General features: G+C 42.6%; 1 protein-coding gene across 4 annotated transcripts in view; it reads right to left on the bottom strand.

Moving 5' to 3' along the window:
- Positions 1-22,461, bottom strand: part of unc5db (unc-5 netrin receptor Db) — a 201,617-nt gene that overhangs the window by 53,012 nt on the left and 126,144 nt on the right. For 2 of the 4 annotated variants that reach the window (XM_061817331.1, XM_061817333.1), the window contains exons 6-11: positions 22,176-22,343; positions 18,778-18,942; positions 17,954-17,986; positions 16,893-17,078; positions 9,411-9,758; positions 526-610 (exon numbers count right to left, since the gene is read on the bottom strand). In XM_061817331.1, coding sequence (XP_061673315.1) covers positions 526-610; positions 9,411-9,758; positions 16,893-17,078; positions 17,954-17,986; positions 18,778-18,942; positions 22,176-22,343 — 985 coding nt within the window. The remainder of the gene's footprint in view (positions 1-525; positions 611-9,410; positions 9,759-16,892; positions 17,079-17,953; positions 17,987-18,777; positions 18,943-22,175; positions 22,344-22,461) is intronic. The other 2 variants (XM_061817334.1, XM_061817332.1) reach the window with 2 other exon arrangements.

Raw genomic sequence — 22,461 nt, 5'->3', positions numbered from 1 at the left:
TCTTCTGGACCTGTTCTCAATCAGCCATCATCACCAACACTATTTAAGCCAGCCTATTTCACGAGTTTGACGCCAAAGTATTGCATACTCACTTAGAGGTACTAATGGCCATCCATAAGTCTTGCCTCCTTGTTAACTCCTGTCTTATGTGTATACCTTGTGCTCCACTCCTTTCCTGTCGCACGGTATTCCGGCCACCAAGATAGCCACCTGTTTAGTCCACTGCCTGCCACCTATTCATGTTGTCGTCTGCCAACAGATCCTGGATCACCTCCATAATCTTTTGTCACCTCCATAATCTTTTGTCAGTAAATTGTTCATCTCATTACATCTGCCTCCGCCTACTCTTGGGTCCAGCTCCCCTCAAATCTGACAAGAATAAAGCCTGTCTAGAAGGTCAATGAGCAAGGGGATTGAGATAGTGGTGAACTGGTGTAAAGTTGAATAGCTAAGGAAGATGGAAGACATGAGGGCGAGACTATGACAAACAAACAGATCCTGGAAAAGATATTTGGTTGGTCTCACCTTGTCTCACCCAGACTGATCACCAAAAACATCTCCCAGGACATATTTTCAGACATAGCTCCATGAGGCACCAGCAAGCTGACCCCTGGAAAAGATACATAAATGTGTCAAAAGTAACAACTCCACCAGCCTGTCATTGTAGGGCAACATAAGCGTTCGTAGATTGTTGTACAGGTTCATCATACTATTTGAATATCCTGGGATAGTAAAGAGTAACAAAGCAATAGAACTTAAAATCAAATTGAATAAAACAATTGTAACATGAATACAAAATATTAAAACCATGTAAGGGGGTGAAGCTGGATATAATCACAAGTTTGCTCTTTAAAGTATTTAAACATTCCCCTCAAAAAAAACTTAAAATTCAAAGATTTGTATTTGGACAGGACATGCATTTGTGGAATGAGCAGTACAACTGATGGAAAATCTACCAGCTCTTCACTGGATGAGCCTGATTATGTCACTGCTTTGCTGCTGCTCCTGTTGAGTCTTGTTTGGTTCATTTTGATGGATTGAATAATTGAAGTAAGAGTTAGAGTAAAACAGAATATATGTGCATGAATGAGAGGGGCGATGGGGGAAGAGTGAAGCTTCCGGGAGAAGAGATAGCAAGGGTGGACGATATCAAATACTTAGGGTCAACAATACAGAGCAATGGAGAGTGATGTAAGGAAGTGAAGAAATGGGTCCAAGCGGGTTGGAATAGTTGGCGGAAGGTCTCTGGTGTTATATGTGACAGAAGAGTCTCCCTAGGATGAAAGGCAAAGTCTATAAAACAATGGTGAGGTCGGCCATGATGTATGGATTAGAGGCAGTGGCACTGAATAAACAACAGGAAGCAGAACTTGCGGTAGCAGAAATGAAGATGTTGCGGGTCTCGCTCGGAGTGAGCAGGTTGGATAGGACTAGAAATTAGCTCATGAGAGGGAGACCCAAAGTTGGATGTTTTGGAGACAAGATTCGAGAGAGCAGACTTTGATGGCTTGGACACGTTCAGAGGCGAAACAGTGAGTATATTGGTAGAAGGGTGCTGAGGATGGAGCTGCCAAAGAACCTTGGACCAAAGAAAAAGTTGATGGATGTGGTGAGGGAGGACATGAAGACTGTGGGTGTTAGTAAGGAAGATCCATGCGATAGGCTTAGATGGAAAAAGATGACATGCTGTGGCAACCCTTAATTGGGACAAGCCGAAAGGAAAAGAAGACGAAGAAGAAGAATCCAACTAGTGGTTGATTGGGCTGAGGTCGGGACTGTTGTAATCTTGGAAGATAGATTTTGGTCCCAAACTGTTGATATGAGGTGGCCATTAGGTGCAAAATCTCTCATCTCAATATCTTCTCTGCATGAAGATTGCCCTCAGTGATGACAAGCATTGTTTTGCCAGTCGTTGTGATGCCATCAGTGTCACATTCGTCCTGTCTGCCCTAACCTGTAAGGGTAAAAGTCTGTGACCTTCCCCTTGGCCATCTTCTGAACTCGATTTACAATGCAACTTCAGGGGGCTGAACCTGGAATAATGACTGACCACAACATAATATTACTCCACATGTTCAGGTTCCAGTGTATGTGTTGCAGCCTTCAAAGCAGGCTCATGGTGAAGGGCAGCCTGGTAAGACTCAAGGTAGAACTTTGAGCTCTTCTCAGGAAGGCAACTTTGTGGTCTATCATAGAACTTGACCTTCAGGCAATGGCAGTAGTTAAAAGACGTTTGGCATTGTAATCTGTGAAGATGCAGCAGAGCACAATTGTGTAACACACAGCCATGCTGCTCAGCCCATTAATGCATGTTCTTTCTAAAGTGTACATTCAAAAGTGAAATAAACATACAGTCAAATGGTATAAAATGTAATGTTAAGCATTGTTACCGCAGAGAAATACCAACTACCCAGCATGCAGGTGTATTTTTATAAATTCAAAATATTTAAACAAAGGAAAAAAAAAACGTTAAATGCGCAGTTGTTTGAGGCAACTAGATTGACCCATTGATTTGACTGCACATATGAAAAAATTTATGTATTTCCTCCACTAAAATGGTAATTATAAGAGGCTGTTCTTTGACTCTTATGCATGGCTGCTATTGCCTCGGAAAGTCCTTAACCCTAGTCCTTTTTGGAGGAAAACTTTCATATAAAACATAGATACGGACCTAAATAAGGTAAAAATATTTTTAAGAGAGCCTGATTAAACAAAGTCTGGGAGAAATGTAGCTGCAAACATTATCTGTCTGAATCAAAGAAGATATCCAAACATTTATTAATTCTGATGCTCCATGAGTGTGATCCTCAGGACACCTATGGTTATGCAACAACACAGTTATTGAGCACATCACAACATGAAAGAATTTGCATTGAAATGCTAATTTAAAATCGCCCATGCCAAAGATAAAATAAAATCGTATTGTAACACTGAAATACAAATGCAGTTTCTCAGGTGAACCAAAGTAAAGTTTTTTGTTCAAACTCTCCATATATAGGTACAGTGTTTGACAAAATAGCATACATTTCTGTAAGAACTTGAGATTTAAGAAAAAGCAAAACTGTTGTTTATGCAAAACATTCCGAAGCAAGCTGCTCATCATGCAGAACATTGTGTATCAGTGATCCTTGAAGAGAGCCCTCATACGGGATGACAATAAAACTGCCTGGTTTACCGCAGTATTTTTTGGAGTGAACAATTTGCAATTCTCAAATTGATCTTAAAAACCTCTTGAATTGTGGATTAATAATGTCGAGATCAGACAACTGGATATGATCCCCGATACAGGCCGAAATTTAAATTGAAGCCAATTTCCTAGATCAGGCCTGGCATATTTTGTTTGGAATATGAAAACTTTTTGTAGTGTGATTCATGACAAACATTTTGGTCCTACAGTGGCAAAATTAAAACTTTAGGATATTTGATTTTTTTTGGCTCTGCAATTGGCTGGAAACCAGTTCAGGGTGTCCTCCACCTCCTGCCCGATGACAGTTGGGATAGGCTCCAGCACTCCCGCAACCCCTTATGTACAATTGTAAGCTTGCTTGATTGCTCGGCTACATAAGGTTTTTTGTTGCCCGCTTGCGAAGTGTATCGTATTAAAAATATGTGAACACAACTCAAGCAATCCCTGAATGAACGTCCTGTCCCGAGCACTCGTCGCGATCACCACAGTTTTTTTTGTCCCCTCACACAATACATTTGCGGGGCACATTGTTGTTTTCATCATCATCATTTTCATCATCATGGTAACTGGTCTAACCGGTCACTTGTAGTCTTTTCCAGGCATAAGCAACACTGTTTTCTATTTTTAGGAAGAATAAGAATTGACGTCAAATCTTACACTTGCTGTAGTAACTACCTTCCAATTTCAGAAACCCTGCAATATGCTGTTAGAATATACACCTCTTAACTAATGAATAACCCAATCAGAGGTTTTACTTCCCAGTCAACCTTCATATCTTCATTTGCGATTTCATGTGCAACCTCTAACAGGACAAGCTGAAAAGAAAAGAAGATGAAAGGCACACATTTTCCCTACAAACAATAATCTGGTGGGAATTCATTCCTGAAATAAGCTATTTTCTAAACATATATAGTTTGTTCTTACTCAGAAAGCACAACAAACCCTACTGTGTAGCTTTCAGTCACTTTGTGTATATTAGCAAAGTATATTCATAATTATTTCCCCATAGAGCACAGGTGATTTTTGCTATTTTAATAGAAAAATATGAAATATTCTATACAAATGAAAAGAGTGCTGCTGTCATACATCCAAAAAATTCTTGATGCTTCATACGAATAGCAAGTTAGTGGAGGAAGGAGTGTGGTCCCTGTAAGTAGGCTAAGTTGAGTGGTACACTTGACATTAGTGAGATCAGACCACTCTGGTTGAAAGGCCATTGAAGAAAGCTATTTTCACCAGTCGTCTTCCCACATGTCAAAAGCCATGAGTCAAAAAGGATTGTAAAGGAGCATTGCATGTTGCACAAGTGGAAAAGTGTTAAGTGTCAGATTTTACGAATTGAGATATTTTATATATCTATTATATATATATATATATATATATATATATATATATATATATATATATATATATATATATATATATTTTTTTTTTTTTTTTGCTTGCAACGGAACTGTGCAAAGTTTATGAACATGCAGCCATCCATCCATTTTCTGTACTGCTTATGAAGGTCGTGGGCATGCTGGAACTTATTCTAGCTGACTAAGGTACACAGTGAACTTGTCTCCGGCCAATCGCAGTTCTGACGAACAGTAGACAGATAACCATTTCGGATTCACATTTAAAATTAACAGTGGCTGAAGCACTGCCTTCTTGAAACTCAGCAACAGCTTCAAGCATGCCATGCTGGCATAACAGGATTTTAGAACAGCAATGAACCATATATTCACTGTGAAAGTTGTCTTCAAGTTGGTACAATGTGAGATGGAATTTCAAAAAAGCTTAAGTTTTGAAACTTTGAAAATTATACAGTTCGGTGGGTGACAATGTCTGCCGCTTCGGTCAGGCCCGCATTCTAGCTCTGTTCTGATCACCGCGCAATGGCTGGTTTTTGGGTCGGTTTTGGTAGGTTCAGGCTCTGGCTGGGTGAACACTCAGCCCGGTGTCCTGGCAATCGGACCTGCTCTCTGGCCTGGCATGCCTTTCTCCTCCAGATTTTTAATGCACTACATACATTCACACATACTTTGGGGTGCTGGTTTACCTGGGTGGGGGTGACTGTTGTGGGTCAGTGTTTCCCTATGACCATCTCGCCTCACCCTCACCAGTTTCTTCAATTTTAAAGCACTATACCCATACACCTAAAGACAGGTACAGGATGATGCTTGCCAGTAGGGCACCTGGTGAACACTGTAATAGCTGGAAGGTTGTTTTTCATATTTCACTTGGCTTGACTTCTTGGGCCCGCATCCTCCCCTTATGTTTCTCACGACGCAGAGCTGTCGGGGTCAACTTTCTTTCCCTGCTTTCGGTCCTGCTTTCCTCTCCTCTCTTCCTTTGGTCATCCTTACTCACAATGTGTACCTAAAATGGGCTCACTGTGTGGGGTGAGGAGAGGCTGGGTTTTGGGGGCAGTGTTCCAATGCCTTTGGGTCCTGGGGGGTTGGGTCCCCTGCTGGTCCATCTTGTTCACTCGGTCCCCCTTGTGGGTGGGGTTGGAGCAGGGTTACCCTGCCTTAATCTGACAGATAAACAACTACTGTATGTACATCAGTTGAGAAACTCTCATGTGATATACTACTAATAAGTATGATAGAGTGGTGGGATAACTAACAACACAGGTTATACTAACACATCAACTCACATGTTCTTTAAAGTATTTAGACATTTTTTTCATACATTTTTTTTCAATCTCAAAGAATTCAGCACTTCAAACAATGTAGAATGACTGATACATTGAGACCTTCACCTTTTGTACAGCTACAGACCGATACAAAGTCCGCATCACTGCAGACGCTGCACTGATCCGCCTGTCGATCTCCTGCGCCATTCTTCCATCACTCGTAAACAAGACCCCAAGATACTTGAACTCCTCTACTCGGGGAAGGATCTCATCTCCGACCTGGAGAGGGCATGCCATCATTTTCCGACTGAGGACCATGGTGTTACATTTGGAGGTGCTAATTCTCATCCCAGCTGCATCACACTCTGCTGCGAACATCTCCAGTGAGAGTTGGAGATCATGGCTTGATGAAGCCACATCATCTTCAAAAACCAGTGATGCAATACTGAGTCTATCAAACCAGACCCTCTCTATGCCTCGGCTGCACTGAGAGATTTTGTCCATAAAAGCAGAATCGGTGACAAAGTGTCGCGTTGGTGCAGTGCAACTCTCACCGGGAAAGAGTTACACTTACTGCCGGCAATGAAGACCAAGCTCTGACAATGGTCGTACAGGGACCAAACAGCCCATATCAGGAGGTTCAGTACCCCATACACCTGAAGCATGCCCCACAGGACTCCGCATCCCATGAGGACACTCCCGAGGGTGTAGACCTAGACCACTGCTCCATGGCCAGGACAAAAACATTTGTCCTCCTGAATCTGAGATTCAACTTCCCATCGGACTCTCCTCCCCAGTATACCCGAATAGACCTTATCATGGAGGCTGGGTGCTTAGCTTGTAACTTTACAGGGTGACCGCACATGCACTTGACAGTGGAACACAATACATCGAGGTTCGATGAACAACTTTGTGGTCGTGTTATCGGATTTGTGGCTGCATGTCTTGGACACTTGAGTGAAGAGCGGGGGGTTGTCAACTGATCACCTCCTAGTAGTGAGTTGGCTCTGATGGTGGGAGAAGATGCCAAACATATTGTGAGGTTCTGCTGGGAACATCTGGCAGAATCCACTGTCAGAAGGTGTTTCAACTCACCCCTCTAAAATAATTTTGCTTGTGTTCCATGGGAAGTGGGGGACGTATTGTCTGAATGGACCATGTTACGCGCCTCCATTGCTGAGGTGACTGGAGCTGTGGCTGTCAGGTGGTTGGTGGCTGTTTTGGTGGTAAACCCAGAACACATTGGTGGACACCAACAACGAGGGATGCCGTCAGTCTAAAGAAGGACTTCTATTGGAACATTTTGGCTTGTGGGATTCCTGAGGCAGCTGATGGGTAATGACTGGCCAAACTGAATGCAGCTTTGGTGTTCACTAGAGCAAAAACTCAAGCCTGAGAAGAGTTCGGTGAGGCCAAGGAGAAAGACTTCTGGACGGCTATGAGGAAATATTGGTCCACAATCCAGCATCTCAGGAGGGGAAGCAGTCCAACATCAACACTGTGTATAGTGGGGATGGGGTAATGTTGACATTGACTAGGGGCATTGTGAGTCAATGTGGAGAATACTTTGAAGACCACCTCAATTCCATCGACACACCTTTCCCATGTGGAAGCAGAGTCTGGGTTATCTGAAGGAGGCGCTCCTCTCTCTGGGGTTGAGGTCACAGAGGTGCTTAAAAAGCTCCTTGGTGGCAAGTGTCCGGGGTTGGATGAGACTCGCCCGGAGTCCCTAAAGGCTCTGGATGTTGTGGGACTGTTCCAATTGACATGGAACAGTGGACCAGCTCCAAACCCTCAGTAGGGCCCTCAAGGGTGCATGGGAGTTTGTGGACTTGGAGTAGGTATTTCACCTTGGGGAGTCCTGTTGGGGGTGCTTTGGGAGTATGGGGTACCAAACCCCCTGACATGGGCTGTTCAGTCCCTGTATGGCCGTTGTCAGCGTTTGGTCTGGATTGTCAGCAATAAGCCCATAGTTTCCAGTGAAGGGTGCACTGCGCCAAAGCTGCGCTTTGTCACTGATTCTATTCATAACTTTTATGGAGAGAATTTCTAGGTGCAGCGGATGCGTAAAGGGATTCTGATTTGGTGTCCCAAGTAATTCATCTCTGGCTTCAAGCCTTGATCTTCAACTTGGAGATCAGGGCTTACAGTTCGCAGCCGAGTGTGAAGCGGCTGGGAGGAGAATCAGAACATCCAAATCTGAGACCATGGTCCTAAGGCGGAAAGAGGAGACGTCTTGCCCCAAGTGGAGGAGTTCAAGTATCTTGTCCCTTGTCTTCCCTTTCACAAGTGAATGAACAATGGAACGAGAGATCGACAGGCAGTTCGTTACAGCATATTCAGTCATGTGAACTTGTCAGTCTGTTGTGGTACAGAAGGAGCTAAAAAGTGAAAGCCAAAACATTCAATTTACCGGTTGATCTATGTTCCTATCCTCACCTATGGTCACGAGCTGTGGGTCGTGACTGAAAGAACGAGATCCCGATACAAGCGGCCAAAATGTGTTACTTCCGCAGGGTGTCCGGGCTCTCCCTTAAAGATAGGGTGCGGAGCTTAGTCAACTGAGAGAATTTCAGAGTAGAGCCCATGTTCTTCCACATTGAGAGGAGCCAAATGATATGGCAGGGGGATCTGTTTCGGATGCTTCCCGGATGCCTGTCTGGTGAGGCTGGTCTGGAAATGCATTAGGATCTCCTCAGAAGAGCTGAATGAAGTGGCTGGGGAGAGGGAAGTCTGGGCATCCCTATTAAAGCTACTGCCACTACGATCTGACCTCAGTTAAGTGGTAGAAATGGCTGTATGGCTCAATGCTTTGCTTTGTTATTACCCTAATGTTTAAAAAATACAAATAGTATACTACAGAATACATGCTATAGTGTCATGGGGAAAATTTTCAGATCACTCTATTACAACATGACTAAATAGTGAAGAGCATTGGTATTAAAGAGTCCAAGTTAATAGTAAAGGGTGTCCACGAAAACACACCCTGATTTAAAACATATTTAAGATCTAACTTTATTGTAATATTTGTTGCTCCAGAGGGATTCTTTGTTTTTTTTTAGCGTTTGATGTGGTATAAGGGCAGACACTCAATGGCCACCCCTCTGGTTACTCTGCAAACATTTATGAAATTGTCTAGCTCTGTCCACTCTTTCCAGCAAATCTAGTGTGGTCATATGTACTCCTTTGGTATTAAAATTTTTCAGCTCATCCAGAGTTGCACAAAGTGAGGGAACATAAACCTTGCTGTTGCTTGAGAAAGAAGTCTCAAGCAGTTTGGTCCAGTGACATTCCAGGCCACTTGCAGAACACCTGCTCTTCTTATCTAGCACAAAATCTATTTAGCACATGCTCATTTAGAAAGGGGAGATGTCAATATGGCGGGAGCATCTTTCTGAAAAAGGTAATCACCCACAGCAACTAGTTGTGATAACATCTCATTGATTACATTAACATGTAACATTGACCAGGAAATGTTCATCCCTCAAAGAAGAATAGGCCAATACATGTATTTGAGCTGCTTTCCATTCTCAAAAGCCGATCTGATAGTGAAAGTGATGTTCCTGCAAACAAACTCAGCCTTTGCATTTATCTACTCACCAGTGTTCGGCAGGACCAGCCGTCCTCCAGGCAGACCAAACACACCAGTGGTCCTCAGCTGATCTTTACTGATGCTCAAAGGCCCATTATAGGTGAGTAGACCTTTATTGCGTCTGTCGATTGAGCTGAAGTATTCCCGTGGGAATGTCTCAACAGGGCCTTTGGCAAGGAACTCGGGTTGCTCTGCTACACCATAGACCATGAATGAGCTCTGTACTTTCACTTTGATGTCTGGCAAAGGGTCAAATAGCTCTTTGTCTGCACCGTCCTGGAAGCACAGAGAGGTGCTGTAGTTGCGCCCCACAGTTAAGTCTGGTGGAATAGAGGAGTTGAGAAGCAAGGGGTTTCCTACAAAGATGGAACACAGACAAAGCCACACTGTCATCTAAACCTGGCAAATTTCATTTGTGTGAAAGACAAGACACAACAATAGCACCAGCCAATCCCAGCTATCGTCGGGCAGGATGGGGGGTACACCCTGAACTGGTTGCCAGCCAATCCCAGGGCACATAAAGACAGACAACAATTGCACTCACAATCACACCTAGGGGCAATTTAGTGTCTCCAATTAATGCATGTATTTTTTTTGGGGATGTGGGAGGAAACCAGAGTGCCTGGAGAAAATCCATGCAGGGACTGGGAGAAAAAGCAAACTCCACAGAGGTGGGGCCAGGATTTTAACCCTGGTCCTCAGAATTGTGAGGCAAATGCTTTAACAAGTCACCCTACCATGAAATATAAAAAAACCTAATTCCAATGATGTTGGGATGTTCTGTAAAATGCAAATAAAAGCAGTATACAATGTTTTTCCAATTTTTTCAAAACCTTCAATATAATGCACTACAAAGTCAAGATATTTAATGTTTCAATTAATTAACATTATCTTGAATATCTGCAACATATTTTGTTGCAGATGTTCTCTCATTTTGAATGTGGTGCTTGCAGCACATTCATATAAAGGAAACCGGAGTGCCTGGAGAAAACCCACGCAGGGAGAGGGAGAACATGCAAACTCCACAGAGGTGGGGCCGGGATTTGAACCCTAGTCCTCAGAATTGTGAGGCAGATGCTTTAACAAGTCACCCCAGCGTGAAATATAAAAAAAAAAAAAAACAATTCCAATGATGTTGGCATGTTCTGTAAAATGTAAATAAAATATACAATGTTTTTCCAAATTTTTAAAACCTACATTCAATTTAATGCACTAGAAACTCAAAATATTTAATGTTTCAATTGATTAACATTATCTTGAATATCTGCAGCATGTTTTGTTGCAGATATTCTCTCACTTTGAATGTGGTGCTTGCAGCACATTCATAAAAAAGCAACAAAAGACAATAAAAGTTGAAGAATGCTCAAAAACAGTTGTTTGGAACATTCCACAATTGAACAGGTTATTGGAAACAGATGAGCTTTAAAATTGGTTATACAAAGATCAACCCGGAGAGCCTGAGTTGTTCACAAGTAGGGATAGGAAGGTTTGCCACTTTGTGAACAATTGTGTGAGTAAATCATCCAAAAGTTTAAGAACAATGTTTCTCAATGTACAACTGCAGGGAATGTAGGGATTGCATCTAAGGTCCATAATCTGGACAAGTCTCTGCATGAAAGTGGCAAGGCCAAAAACCAACATTATATGCCTGTGACCTTCAATCCCTCAGGTGTTACTATATTAAAAATCAGCTTCATTGTGTAAAGCATATTTCATTGTGGGTTCAGGATAACTTCAGAAAACCATTGTCTAATTGCAAAATTAAGTCTCTACTATACAAAGTGAAAGCCATATACATTATCAAAAGCCGCAGCTTCCCTGGGCCTGAGCTCATCTGTAATGGACTGAGGAAAAGTGCAAAAGTGTGTTCTGGTCTGAAGAGTCTACATTTCAAATTGGTTTTGGAAATCATCCTCAATTGTGTCCAGTTCAAAACCCAGCATCTGTGATGGTATGTGGATGTCTTAGTACCCATGGCATGGGTAACTCGCAAATCTGTGAAGGCACTATTAAATCTGGTAGGTACATAGAGGTTTTGGAGCAATGAATGCTGCCGTCCAAGCAACGTCTAGTTCAGAATGTCCCTGCTTATTTCAGCAAAGCAGTGACAAGCCACACTCTGCATGTGTTAAAATAGTGTGGGTTTGTAGTAAGAGTGTGAAAACTAGAGCTGTCTCTTATTAAAAAATATATATACAGGAAGCACATTATGAAATGTGTGCAAAATACAACAATGAAAACCCTGGGCTGTTGAACAACTAAAGTTGTAAATCCAGCAAGAATGGGATATAATTTCACCTATAAACTTCAACAATTTGTGTCCTCAGCTCTCAAATGCTTATTGAGTGTTGTTAAAAGCAAAGATGATGTAACTTGTAAATATGGTCATTCCAGCTTTTAAACATGTCACAAGCATCAGATTTAAAATGAGTAAAATGTGTTGCCCTTGTGGCAGCACAGTAGCGCAACTGGTTAGACCATTGGCCTCACCCTTAAAAAAAAAAATGGGTGTCTGCACAACACCATCCATACCCCAAACGCCTCCTGAGATGTTTGGCCTCTTGGTAGACAAGCTCCAGCACTGATTGAAAGCAATTGTCCAGGCAGGCAACAAGCATATCTCAGATCAGGGAACATTGGACCAAAGGTCCAGGGCTTGAAGGCATGGCTACAGTGAAAGATTTAATTACCAAGCACACACAGTTTGATCTCCATAATCCATCTGCTGTAGTCAGCTCCTCTGGACACCCGACTGACCTACTGAAGGACAGCAGAAAGACACCAGGCGGGCCAGGAGGGCCCTCGGTGACAGCTATTTAAAATTGGGGAGCCCCAGTGTGGAAGTGTGGACCCAAGAGCCCGCAGAGCAGTGTTCATCTTTGGTCATTAGATGTGACGATGCTGCCAAACAAGGTGTGGAGTGCGTCGCATCGATCTGGCAGACTCAGACATGTGCTGCTCCTGCCCCCTCCCAAAATAACTGTGAAGTCACTGAGTCCTTGATGTCCAGCTGCTACCTAGTAATGGGGCGCAAGTCGGGAGGCTAATGTTGTTTTATTTTCCTGAAAATCATCAATTACCCAAAGGATGATTTACGAGTGTTTGTGAGATGTTTTAACTTTCACGATATGTGTTTGTAACATGGCTGAAAAAAATAATTAAAAGTGCAACACACTTAAATGTCAGATGGAGTTACGTCCATACAACCACATTACTTGTTTATTATTGAACTTCTATTTTAAATGTATTTTTTAATGAAGATGATGGGGTTTAAGTTCATTATTATTTCCTCTTAATCATAAGCTAGGTGGCGCAGTGGACGACTGGTTAGCGCCTCTGCCTCACAGTTCTGAGGACTGGGGTTCCAATTCCAGCATCGCACATCTAGAGTTCGCATGTTTTTTTCTGGGATACTCCAGTTTCCTTCCACATCCCAAAAACATGAAGGTTCACATTTAGGTGTGAATGTGTGTGTGAAAGGTTGTTTATGTGTGACCGCCGTTAGCTGGGTTGGACTTCAACATGCCTGTGACCCTTGTGAGGATAAGTGGTACAGATATTGGATGGATGGATCATGAACTGTAATCATGGCTGTGCATGTGTGTTTTAAGTGAACTTTTTTTGTACAGTGTACACTTGCAGGGATTCCAAACAGAAAATTTGTAATATTGCATTTACTCTATTAGGATCATCATGCATTCTGACAGAAATTGAATAATGCATGGTATCAAGAATGAGACAATATGATACAGAAGAACCTATTATGTATCTCTATTCTGTAAAAGACTGCTGCTTCACACGAACATAAAAGATGCATGTATCATTTCGAAGAAGTCTATTAGTGTCACCAAACCTGACAATGGCATATTCCATCTTCTCGGCCAGACCTGCAGTCAAGTGGACATTAGCCCTCTGCAGCTCACATTCGATCACTGTTGAATTTCTCCCCTCTGGTCGAGTGGAGACCAATCTGATTATCGCTTGGGTGTGCATCTTTAAGAATGGTGCAGTGAAAATGGAATGGCAGTGGTGAGACGAGAGAAGTAAATGAAATGTACCTCAGGTTGAATACCTTGAGGGATAGGTTTGGAATTGGGGCTCTGATTAAAAATCACTCACAGGGAGGAGTAATGTGCAGAGACAGGTTTAGTTCCAGAGACTCATTTTGCACTCTGCCTTATATTTGTTCTGATAGCACCTATCCGAAAGCATTTAGGGACTGTTCAAAATTATTTTCGCTTTTAAATAAAGCTCCATATTTCCATTTCATAAACATCTTTTGAGTTTATGTTTTTCAGAAGCAAGGTACATTTTGATGGCAGAATGATGCTATTAGCGATTACATTAACTTTGTTCTCCAGTGCAAACTGGGGTTTCAATAAGATAAAATGTGGAAGCAATCCATATTTTGCCTGGCTGATGGAGTAGCAAATGGAAAGGAGAGATTGGAGGGCACAGCAACCAGGCTGGTGGGGGGTGGAGTAAGTCAATTTAAATAGGGTTGATGACCTGCTGAACGTGGACCTGGGTAGTGTCACCTTCCACACCAACATTAGTCCTCCCATCAGATTTTACAGATTGCACGTGTAAGGGTGGATTTTACCATTTCCACCATGCCCATCACATGCTCTGCTCCAAAAGTGTCAGGTACAGCATTTCCATTCATATTTTCATTCATCCAGATCATTTCATTCTCAGGGCATTGAATCGACTGGAACTGGGCTGTTCTGGTTGCCTTATAAGACATACTGAATACAGTAATACTATTATTATTAGGAGTAATATTATTATTATGTATGCATCTTAATGACTATCATTTTGTATCCCAACAGAGTTATACTATTCACAGTTGGGGCATGCTTTTAACTTAAAACCTGGCGATAGTAGTAAATTGTCGTGTTTGCCACACCATCACTGAGGCTAGCGCTGTCCTATCTAGCTTATATTCATGAACTGATGAAACCTCCTCAAATGATGAGTAAAACGTCATATAAGATGATTTCATGGTGATGTGATTCGTCAGCACATTGGGCTCACAGTTCTGAGGACAGAGGTTCAAATCCCGGGCCCGCCTGTCTGGAGTTTACGTTTTCTCCCCGTGCCTGTGTGGGTTGTCTATGGCTCTTTGGCTTCCTCCCACATCCTGAAAAAAATACTTTAATTGGAGAATCTAAGTTACCCTTAGGTGTGATTGTGAATGCGTCTGTTTGTCTCCATGTGCCCTGCGATTGGCTGGCAACCAGTTCGGGGTGTACCCCACCTCCTGCCTGATGATAACTGGGAGAGGCTCTAGCTCTCCCGCAACCCATGTGAGGATAAGTGGATCAGAAAATGGTTTGAAGGATGGAAAATGATTTCATGCCTCAGAATGTCAGGTACAGTCACAATGCTGGGATATTTGCAGTCATTTTTCTAAAATACTTTCTGTGTTTACAACAAAAATCCAACTGATGTTAACTGCCTCATATGTCACACATTTGTCCATCAACAGTTTGGCTCAGTGCAATCTCATGTGAAAGATGGTTGTTTGCCAAGCAAATGTGTGGTCTGTGGGGCACAGTTTGGGTTGATGCATCTCTCTGAAATGGATTACCTTCCATTGCACAACAACAGGGGAGCAGATATGGCAAACAGAAGGACAGGTTCTTTCATGGAAGTCTAAATCCAAAACAGATAGGTTTGCACAGCACACTGTTCAATGCAAATGAATGCCACCAATCTTGAAGCCCATTCGCTGAGGTTTTTGATGGTACGTTTTGGGTCTGGGAGGAGCCAGGTAATGTCAGTGCAATGCTTAAAGGACCACTGTTATGAAATGGATGATTTTTAGTATGTTAGTAATGAAAAAAGGGCAGCCAATATGGGGCCATGCGCTTTTTCACCACAAAACATGATTTTGACGTATACAGCTTTTTGTAACTCCCGCCATGAAAATTCTCTCGAGGGATTTGTTTTCGAGAAGAAGCAGGAAGTGGCGTAAAGGACAGAAGCTTCCCCAAGTGGACTCGTTTGTTTCCATTAGTTTTACCTCTGGAAAGGTAGCTCGTTGTTCCTTCGTGTTAGCCAAAATGCCGACGTGTTGCATTGGTGGACATTGCTTGAACACTCGGGAGGATGGATTTACCCTTCATAAGTTTGCAAGAGACCCGGTTCATCGTGAAAAAAGGATTGCACGGTTGCAGAGTACGAGAGCTTCGTGGGTTCCAAATGACAGGCAGGTGTGTAAACAACTACTAAAAAAAATAATAGTTTGGGACAGACCACATAATCGGTCTCTCATTATGTAACAAAAAATCCGCGTACGAAATGTGTCGATGTGCGCATCAGATGGTGTCGGGCTGCTGCATCGCTTCACCAGAGAAGGCTGCGCTTCGGGTTCGTGGACGGCGGCGGTTCTGAAGAACGCAGTACCAATGCCTCACTCAGCCATGTGCGACGACAACGCAGTAAAGCGCCCTGGCTCGACGGTGTTGTTCATCGCGTTCTGCGGGTATGAAGAATCCGCTAAAGCAGCACAGCTCGGCTCCATTATAAGCCACCACGGCGCCGAAAATAAGCCACATCGGCTGAGGCGCCGCGTTCGCTGGGCACAGCTTCAGCGAAAGCTGCACGTCGGGCTTGCAGACGGCGGCGGCTCTGAAGAACGCAGCCAACAATGCCTCACTCAGCCGCGTGCGGCGACAACACAGTAAAGCGCCCCGACTAGACGCTGTTGTTCATCGTGCACTGCGGCGGCTATGAACAACCCCCTAAAGCAGCACAGCTAGCTCGGCTCCATGATAAGCCACCTCGGCGCCGAAAATGAGCCACACCAGTCGGCTGCGATGAGCCGCAATGGCTCATCTCCACCGCGGAAGTGGATCGGACAGGGAAGGGGTTTTGCCATGATCGCATATCATCTGAATATGGCTTGAAACAATGGTGTAATATTGCCCCGGTAACTTCACTCGGTTGTGTGTTCTCCTTTTCGAAAAGAGCTTCCATGTCAGAAGGGGCGTGTTCGTCTCCCATAGTAGGGTGCACCACGTGTTTTCACTGGCAAATGTCCGGGTGACGTCACGGACAGAGGATGCAGCCAATATAGCGACCACTTCGATGCCGTAGAATGACACTTCTGCAACTTTGCACATAGATGACGCGCTCTCCACTCACTTTATTTTTTTTGTATAGACATTGAAGTGAATAATGTTATGTGTATTTTTCATTACAATATCTATTTTAGAATGTTTATAGGGATGACACTTGACCTTTAAAGTACATTGAAGAAAGAAATACTGGTAGATCACTTTCTTGAGGGGCTACTCTGGATTGTTACTCCTACAGTACCCTTAAAGAAATTTAACTTCTACAGCCTGTGAGCATACACACATACCTGTATTTACCTTTGAATCCAATAGTTAGCAGTGGTTTTCACTACTGTAGATTGTACTTTGAAGGATAGATACAGAGTTCAACTACATACACCACTCTATCTAACAATGTACTCTCACCTTGTCTGGTGGTCTTGAAGTTAAAAGACTGAAACCCTCCGGCAAGTGCAGTGGAATCAATGACATCTACACCATACTCGCTCTGGTTCTTCCTGTACAGCATAATAGCCACGACCAGAATGCCCACGGCAATAATACCAGCTCCCAAGCCAGAGTACAGAGCCACGTCATTGGAACTGTCCACACCTGAGATACACACAGACATAGTTGATAGCATTTTTTTCATATAAACAGTCAAGAGTCAACCACAGGCAAGAGTTACAGTGTATAAGAAAAGGCATAGAATGGGAAAAGAATGACAAGATGGAGCAGGCCCATTAAATTTTGCAGCACAGCTGTTTACAGTTTGTTTCATGTCAAAGTGAATTTGCTAATATGGAATATAATAAGCCCCATACCCTGGAGACCCAGTGGTTTAGACTCAATACTTGTGCATAGGAAACTATGACGTTAATTCGAGCTAATCCGGGTAGATGATATCCATTGCATGGGAAAATAAAAGGCTAATGAATAAAATATAGCATCAGAGTGCTCGCATACAAGCTTAATGTAACCAATTCTCCATCATTCAAGAAATGAGTATTTATGTTTTTCACACACTAGCACACTTAATGCAATCAGTCAACATAACACCTGACAATCACTTATACTGGGAAAACTCCTGTAAAAGACCGAAAGCCAGAGGAACAAGGACAGGGTAGCAAATTGGTCAATTTAGCTTATTTGCCAAAAAAAATTAAAGCCTATTAATCCACTACAACGTAACACATGTCCACTTGTCACAACCAATACATCTCCCAGCTCAAAGTAGAAACACAGCTGTGATGTCATGGCTGTCATAAAGTCAGGCAATTAAAAATGATGGAATATATAATGAGCACCTGCTGGGTTAGAACTAACATGCTCAGATGAAGGTGAACTAAATGGTGGTAATTCGGGGTTGTTTTCATTCCATCATCAAGTAAACAGTGTACATAGAAATGTTCCTGCACTCGCCTGTGAATTCACGTAAATACAGTTGGAAGCTGGAAAGATAAAAACAAAATCCACAGGGAACTCACTTTGAGGTTTAACGTCATGTAGCAGCTTTCGATCTGCAAAGACAGAGAGATAGAATAAGATCAAGAGCAGGGAAAGTGGTGATTAAAGTCCAAGTCTCTGTGAAGCGACTAGTATGGCGAAGTCACTGTGACAACTGAGCTCATTGATGATGCGCTCTCTCCTTGCATATCTTCGATGAAACTGCTGCATCAAAGGTTTACAATTACCTCAAAGTGGGGTAACTCAAGTCCAAAACCTAGCTTGTAAAATGTAAGAGAGGAGGCTGGTTGTATAATTTCCACCAAGACTGTCCGCACTGAAAGCAATGCATATAATACATAATGAAAGTTTGCGCCAAGTCGGTATCCGTTTTTCAGATCAGTTCTTATATTTTACACAAACAAGACCGATGAAGAAAAACAGCACTAGACTGCACCGTAGATGAAATAGGCACACTGGTTTTCACAACAAGTCCACCAGTGGTCTTTTGTGGACTTGGAAAAGCCATTCAACCAAGCCCGATTCATACAGCCATTTCAATCACTGCATTATTGAAGCAAGGCCTTGGCTCATTTTCCCGGCACCAATTGAATTTATCTTCTGGCGTTAGCCACAACCAAAACCATCAGACTAAGTAAGAATACCGTCTTACAGTACACAGGATGAGAGCGCTAATATTTTCATTTGCTGGACCTTTTTGTTCGCATAGCTTCCCTCAATGCTCATCTCCAATTGTGTCTTGAGTATTTGCCAGGAGTGAATTGGAAGATGATGATGATGATAATGATGAGAAAGATGATAGAGGATAACAGATGATCATGCTGAGCAATGAGAAAGGACTTACTCTGGGTACATTGTCCATCTGTGCAGTTCTCAGTGGCCTCTGAGTTCCCTTCACAGATCTTGCCTCTGTGTTTGGGTGCTGGGGAGTTGCACTCTCGACTTCTCTGTCTTTCACACTGGCTGCTGCATATGGTCCATTCACTCCATTCATCCCAGCCTCCATCGACTGCAACATAAGGACACAAAATGCTCAGCAAACAGCAGCAGGAAACAATCTTTTCTTTTTTAGTATTACTTGAAAACAGAGGCAGCTCAAACACCTCACCAAGGAGCCATTTTCTGCCAAAATTGCCTGAAAAATGACCTCGTAATATGTATCTTGTTTCTGGATCATGACTCTCTTCATGCATGGATCACTCCAATGTGTTTTCTAAATGCGTTGCCTGGGTTTCAAAGATGTTTTTAAAAATCAAACTGAAGTTAAATTTTAATTTATTCTCACAACGTTCACATAAGGAGAGAGGGGAGGCACGGGTAGGCACTCTGATTGTTAGGGAGTTTGTTATTTTGTTGTTTTTTCCCCAATGGTCTCCTTGTAAAGGTCAAATAAAATATATTTATAAGCCACCGGTGTTGAAAATGGAACAGCATCACCAATATTTCCACACATTGCATATATTTTTCTCATTAACTAATTTACAATACTTGATATACTGTGGGGTTAAATCATTGAATACCGGTCTGGATCTGAGACCGGTCTCAAGACCTTTTATTCATCTTCATGAATGTGATAATATGGAGAAGCACAGCTAAAACAACAAATACCTTCAATTCATGTGCGACTCAGCCCCCACCATCACCGTAATGACTGCAACCTTTCTGGTTTTGTGACTTAGGGACCTCCCCCCACATGCACACAAGTGGAAGTATAGGTTTTGTGACATAAATAAAAACCAAAATGAAAAATATAAACCTGGCTTCCTAAATTGTGAAAGACTTCATATGCAAAAAGGAACTATGGAAGAGAAAGCAATCAGCGGTACCCAAATTCTGTCGTCTTCAACTTCGTGAAGCAGTGGGGACAACGACAAACTTTAGCCATTATCTCAAAAGAAAACAGAAAAACAAAGCAAGTGAACGTCAACTGTAAGTCACACCAGCAAATCTAATTTGGTGTTTCTGAGATGGACATATCTGGAAAAAGGTTTGAATCCTACCTTAAATTTGGATTAGTTTATTATTTATTAATTCACCGTGGGCAGCACGGTGGATCAGCTGGAAAGCGTTGGGCTCAGAGTTCTGAGGACGCGGATTCGATCCTGGACCCGCCTGTGTAGAGTTTTTATGTTCTCCCCGTGTCTGCGCGGGTTTCCTCCTGGCACTCCAGTTTCCTCCCACATCCCAAAAACATGCAAGATTAATTGGACACTCTAAATTGCCCCTAGGTGTGATTGTGAGTGCGTCTGTTTGTCTCAATGTGCCCTGCGATTGGGTGGCAACCAGTTCAGGGTGTACCCCACCTCCTGCCCGTTGACAGCTGAGATAGGCTCCAGCACGCCCCATGACCCTTGTGAGGATAAGTGGCTAAGAAAATGGGATGGACAGATAATTCACCGTGCTGGGTCAGCTGGTAAAGCGTTGGCCTTCAAGTTCTGAGGACTCGGGTTCAATCTTGACCCCTCCTGTGTGGAGTTTGCATGTTCTCCCCGTGCCTGTGTGGGTTTTCTCTGGGTGCTACGGTTTCCTCCCACATCCCAAAAACATGCAACATGAATGGGAGAAACTAAATTACCCTTAGGTGTGATTGTGAGTGTGGCTATTTGTCTCTATGTGCCCTGCGATTGGCTGGCAACCAGTTCAGGGTGTGACCCACTTCCTGCCCGTTGACAGCTGGGATAGACTCCAGCACTCCCTGTGACCCTTCTGAGGATAAGCAGCAAAGAAAATGGCTGGATAGATAATTCACCGTGCATGTTTAGGTCATAAAATGCTGCAGTCCCTTATGTTTCTTTTTTTGCAAGAAGTGCAAACTGCATGAAAAAAAAAATCGGGCATTCCACTGTTTTGGTTGTTGTGTGTGTGTTCTCCTCTAAGAATCTCAACACAGCAGACCACACACATAAAGATTATGTTGAACCACCTATCTCTTAGTCACGTGATTACACATAATCTCACTACTGAAGTAACCAAAGAAGAAACATGGGCGGATGTTTCTCGAGTGTTCCCGAAGGTTGCTGGAGTCAAGAGCCTTGTAAAATGGTGACGTTCTCAAAAAAGGACTTGCTTTGGAAAATACTTCTTGCCATCTGGGAACCGACATTTATACATAAAATTACATTGGGTAAGACATTTTTGTTTTAATTTTCAGTTCGTTCCATGTTTGTCAAACTTGGATGCTTCTTTGATTGACTGCATTCTGTTCCACGTCACGATTCCGGAGAAGTCAACTTCCCCCACACACGTGAAAAATTTTGGGACCTTTATTGCCCTACTATTCAAAAATTGAGGTTGAAAATCAGTGGTGACTGGACTGGACTGTACATTTTATGTTTGTATTGTGTTTCTCTTAGCTTTAAGATGTTTAGCATGTAGCTACATGTCTTGACTCACTGAGTCCAGACCATGTCTTTGTTGACTGTCAACAATTTCTTTTTCACTGCAACCACCATTTTTTTTTTTTTTGTTTTGACAGGATTTTTCTTTTTGATTTTCTTCCTTGTTATTTAATACCACCTGACTACCTGAATCCATCTTCACCTTGGCAGATTGAGCCTTTGCAGACTGAACAAATGGGCACGGAGACAGCTTGTTGGATCACCCCACCAATTCCTCAAGTTTGGCCTCTAACCTCCTACCCAATTGAGAAAACAATACACTATGTTGACAAAATTCAGAGTACATGGTGTTCACTACACATCATATTTTATATACTGTTGTTGGTGGACAGTGACATTAAAATTATTCGTCATTAAATTCTGTGCTTTACTCTACATGCAGAATGTCATCACACTGAATAAGCAAGTCGGTGAAAGGACATGCAGTTAATTTATAGCTCAGTCAATGTGGTATAATAAAACAATCACAAAAAAAAAAAAAGACAAAATACCCCCTGACTTACTTCCATTCAGAAGACAAATGCCTGTTATGGCTCGGGAAACCTGACAATACGTCAAAAATCGATAGTTATATCGAGTTAGTTATGATAGTTAAATATAGATCTAAAACAAAGCTGCAACAATCTATGTTCAACATGAACTACACTTGCTAAAATGCTGACGTTCATGAGAATGCTTGGGAGAGTTATGAATATACTGTACATACTGGCTTTAGGCTCTTCCTTTTCCCAAACTAAACCATAAATTCTTGTCATAATCTTTGGCATGTTGTTTCTTTGTTCACATTATAACACAAATTTACAAAGTTGTACAACAGTGTCGTACTTGTGCGAATACAACTAACTTGGACATGGGGCGTTGCATGACATCTTCTGCACAGACATTCCCTCACAGAAGGCTCCACCATTCAGCGGTGCTGGGTTCGTACAGGTACGCGATCTCTTCTGCATACCTCGCCCACATGGCACATTACAAAGTGACCACTCTGTCCACAGGGACCACCCACCATTAACTGGAAAAAGTTCAAAAAAGGGGACAGCGATAATAGAGCGATTGTTAATACCGATGTATGGAGACCTCCAGCACTGTAAAAGCTATAAAATAAACAGAGGTTATTACTGTCAATGTAA

The sequence above is a fragment of the Syngnathoides biaculeatus genome, chromosome 4, assembly GCF_019802595.1.
Source record: "Syngnathoides biaculeatus isolate LvHL_M chromosome 4, ASM1980259v1, whole genome shotgun sequence".
In the NCBI taxonomy this organism is placed as follows: Eukaryota; Metazoa; Chordata; class Actinopteri; order Syngnathiformes; family Syngnathidae; genus Syngnathoides; species Syngnathoides biaculeatus.
Note: the sequence above shows the minus strand (reverse complement) of the source record. Positions and strands in the feature narration are given on the sequence as shown.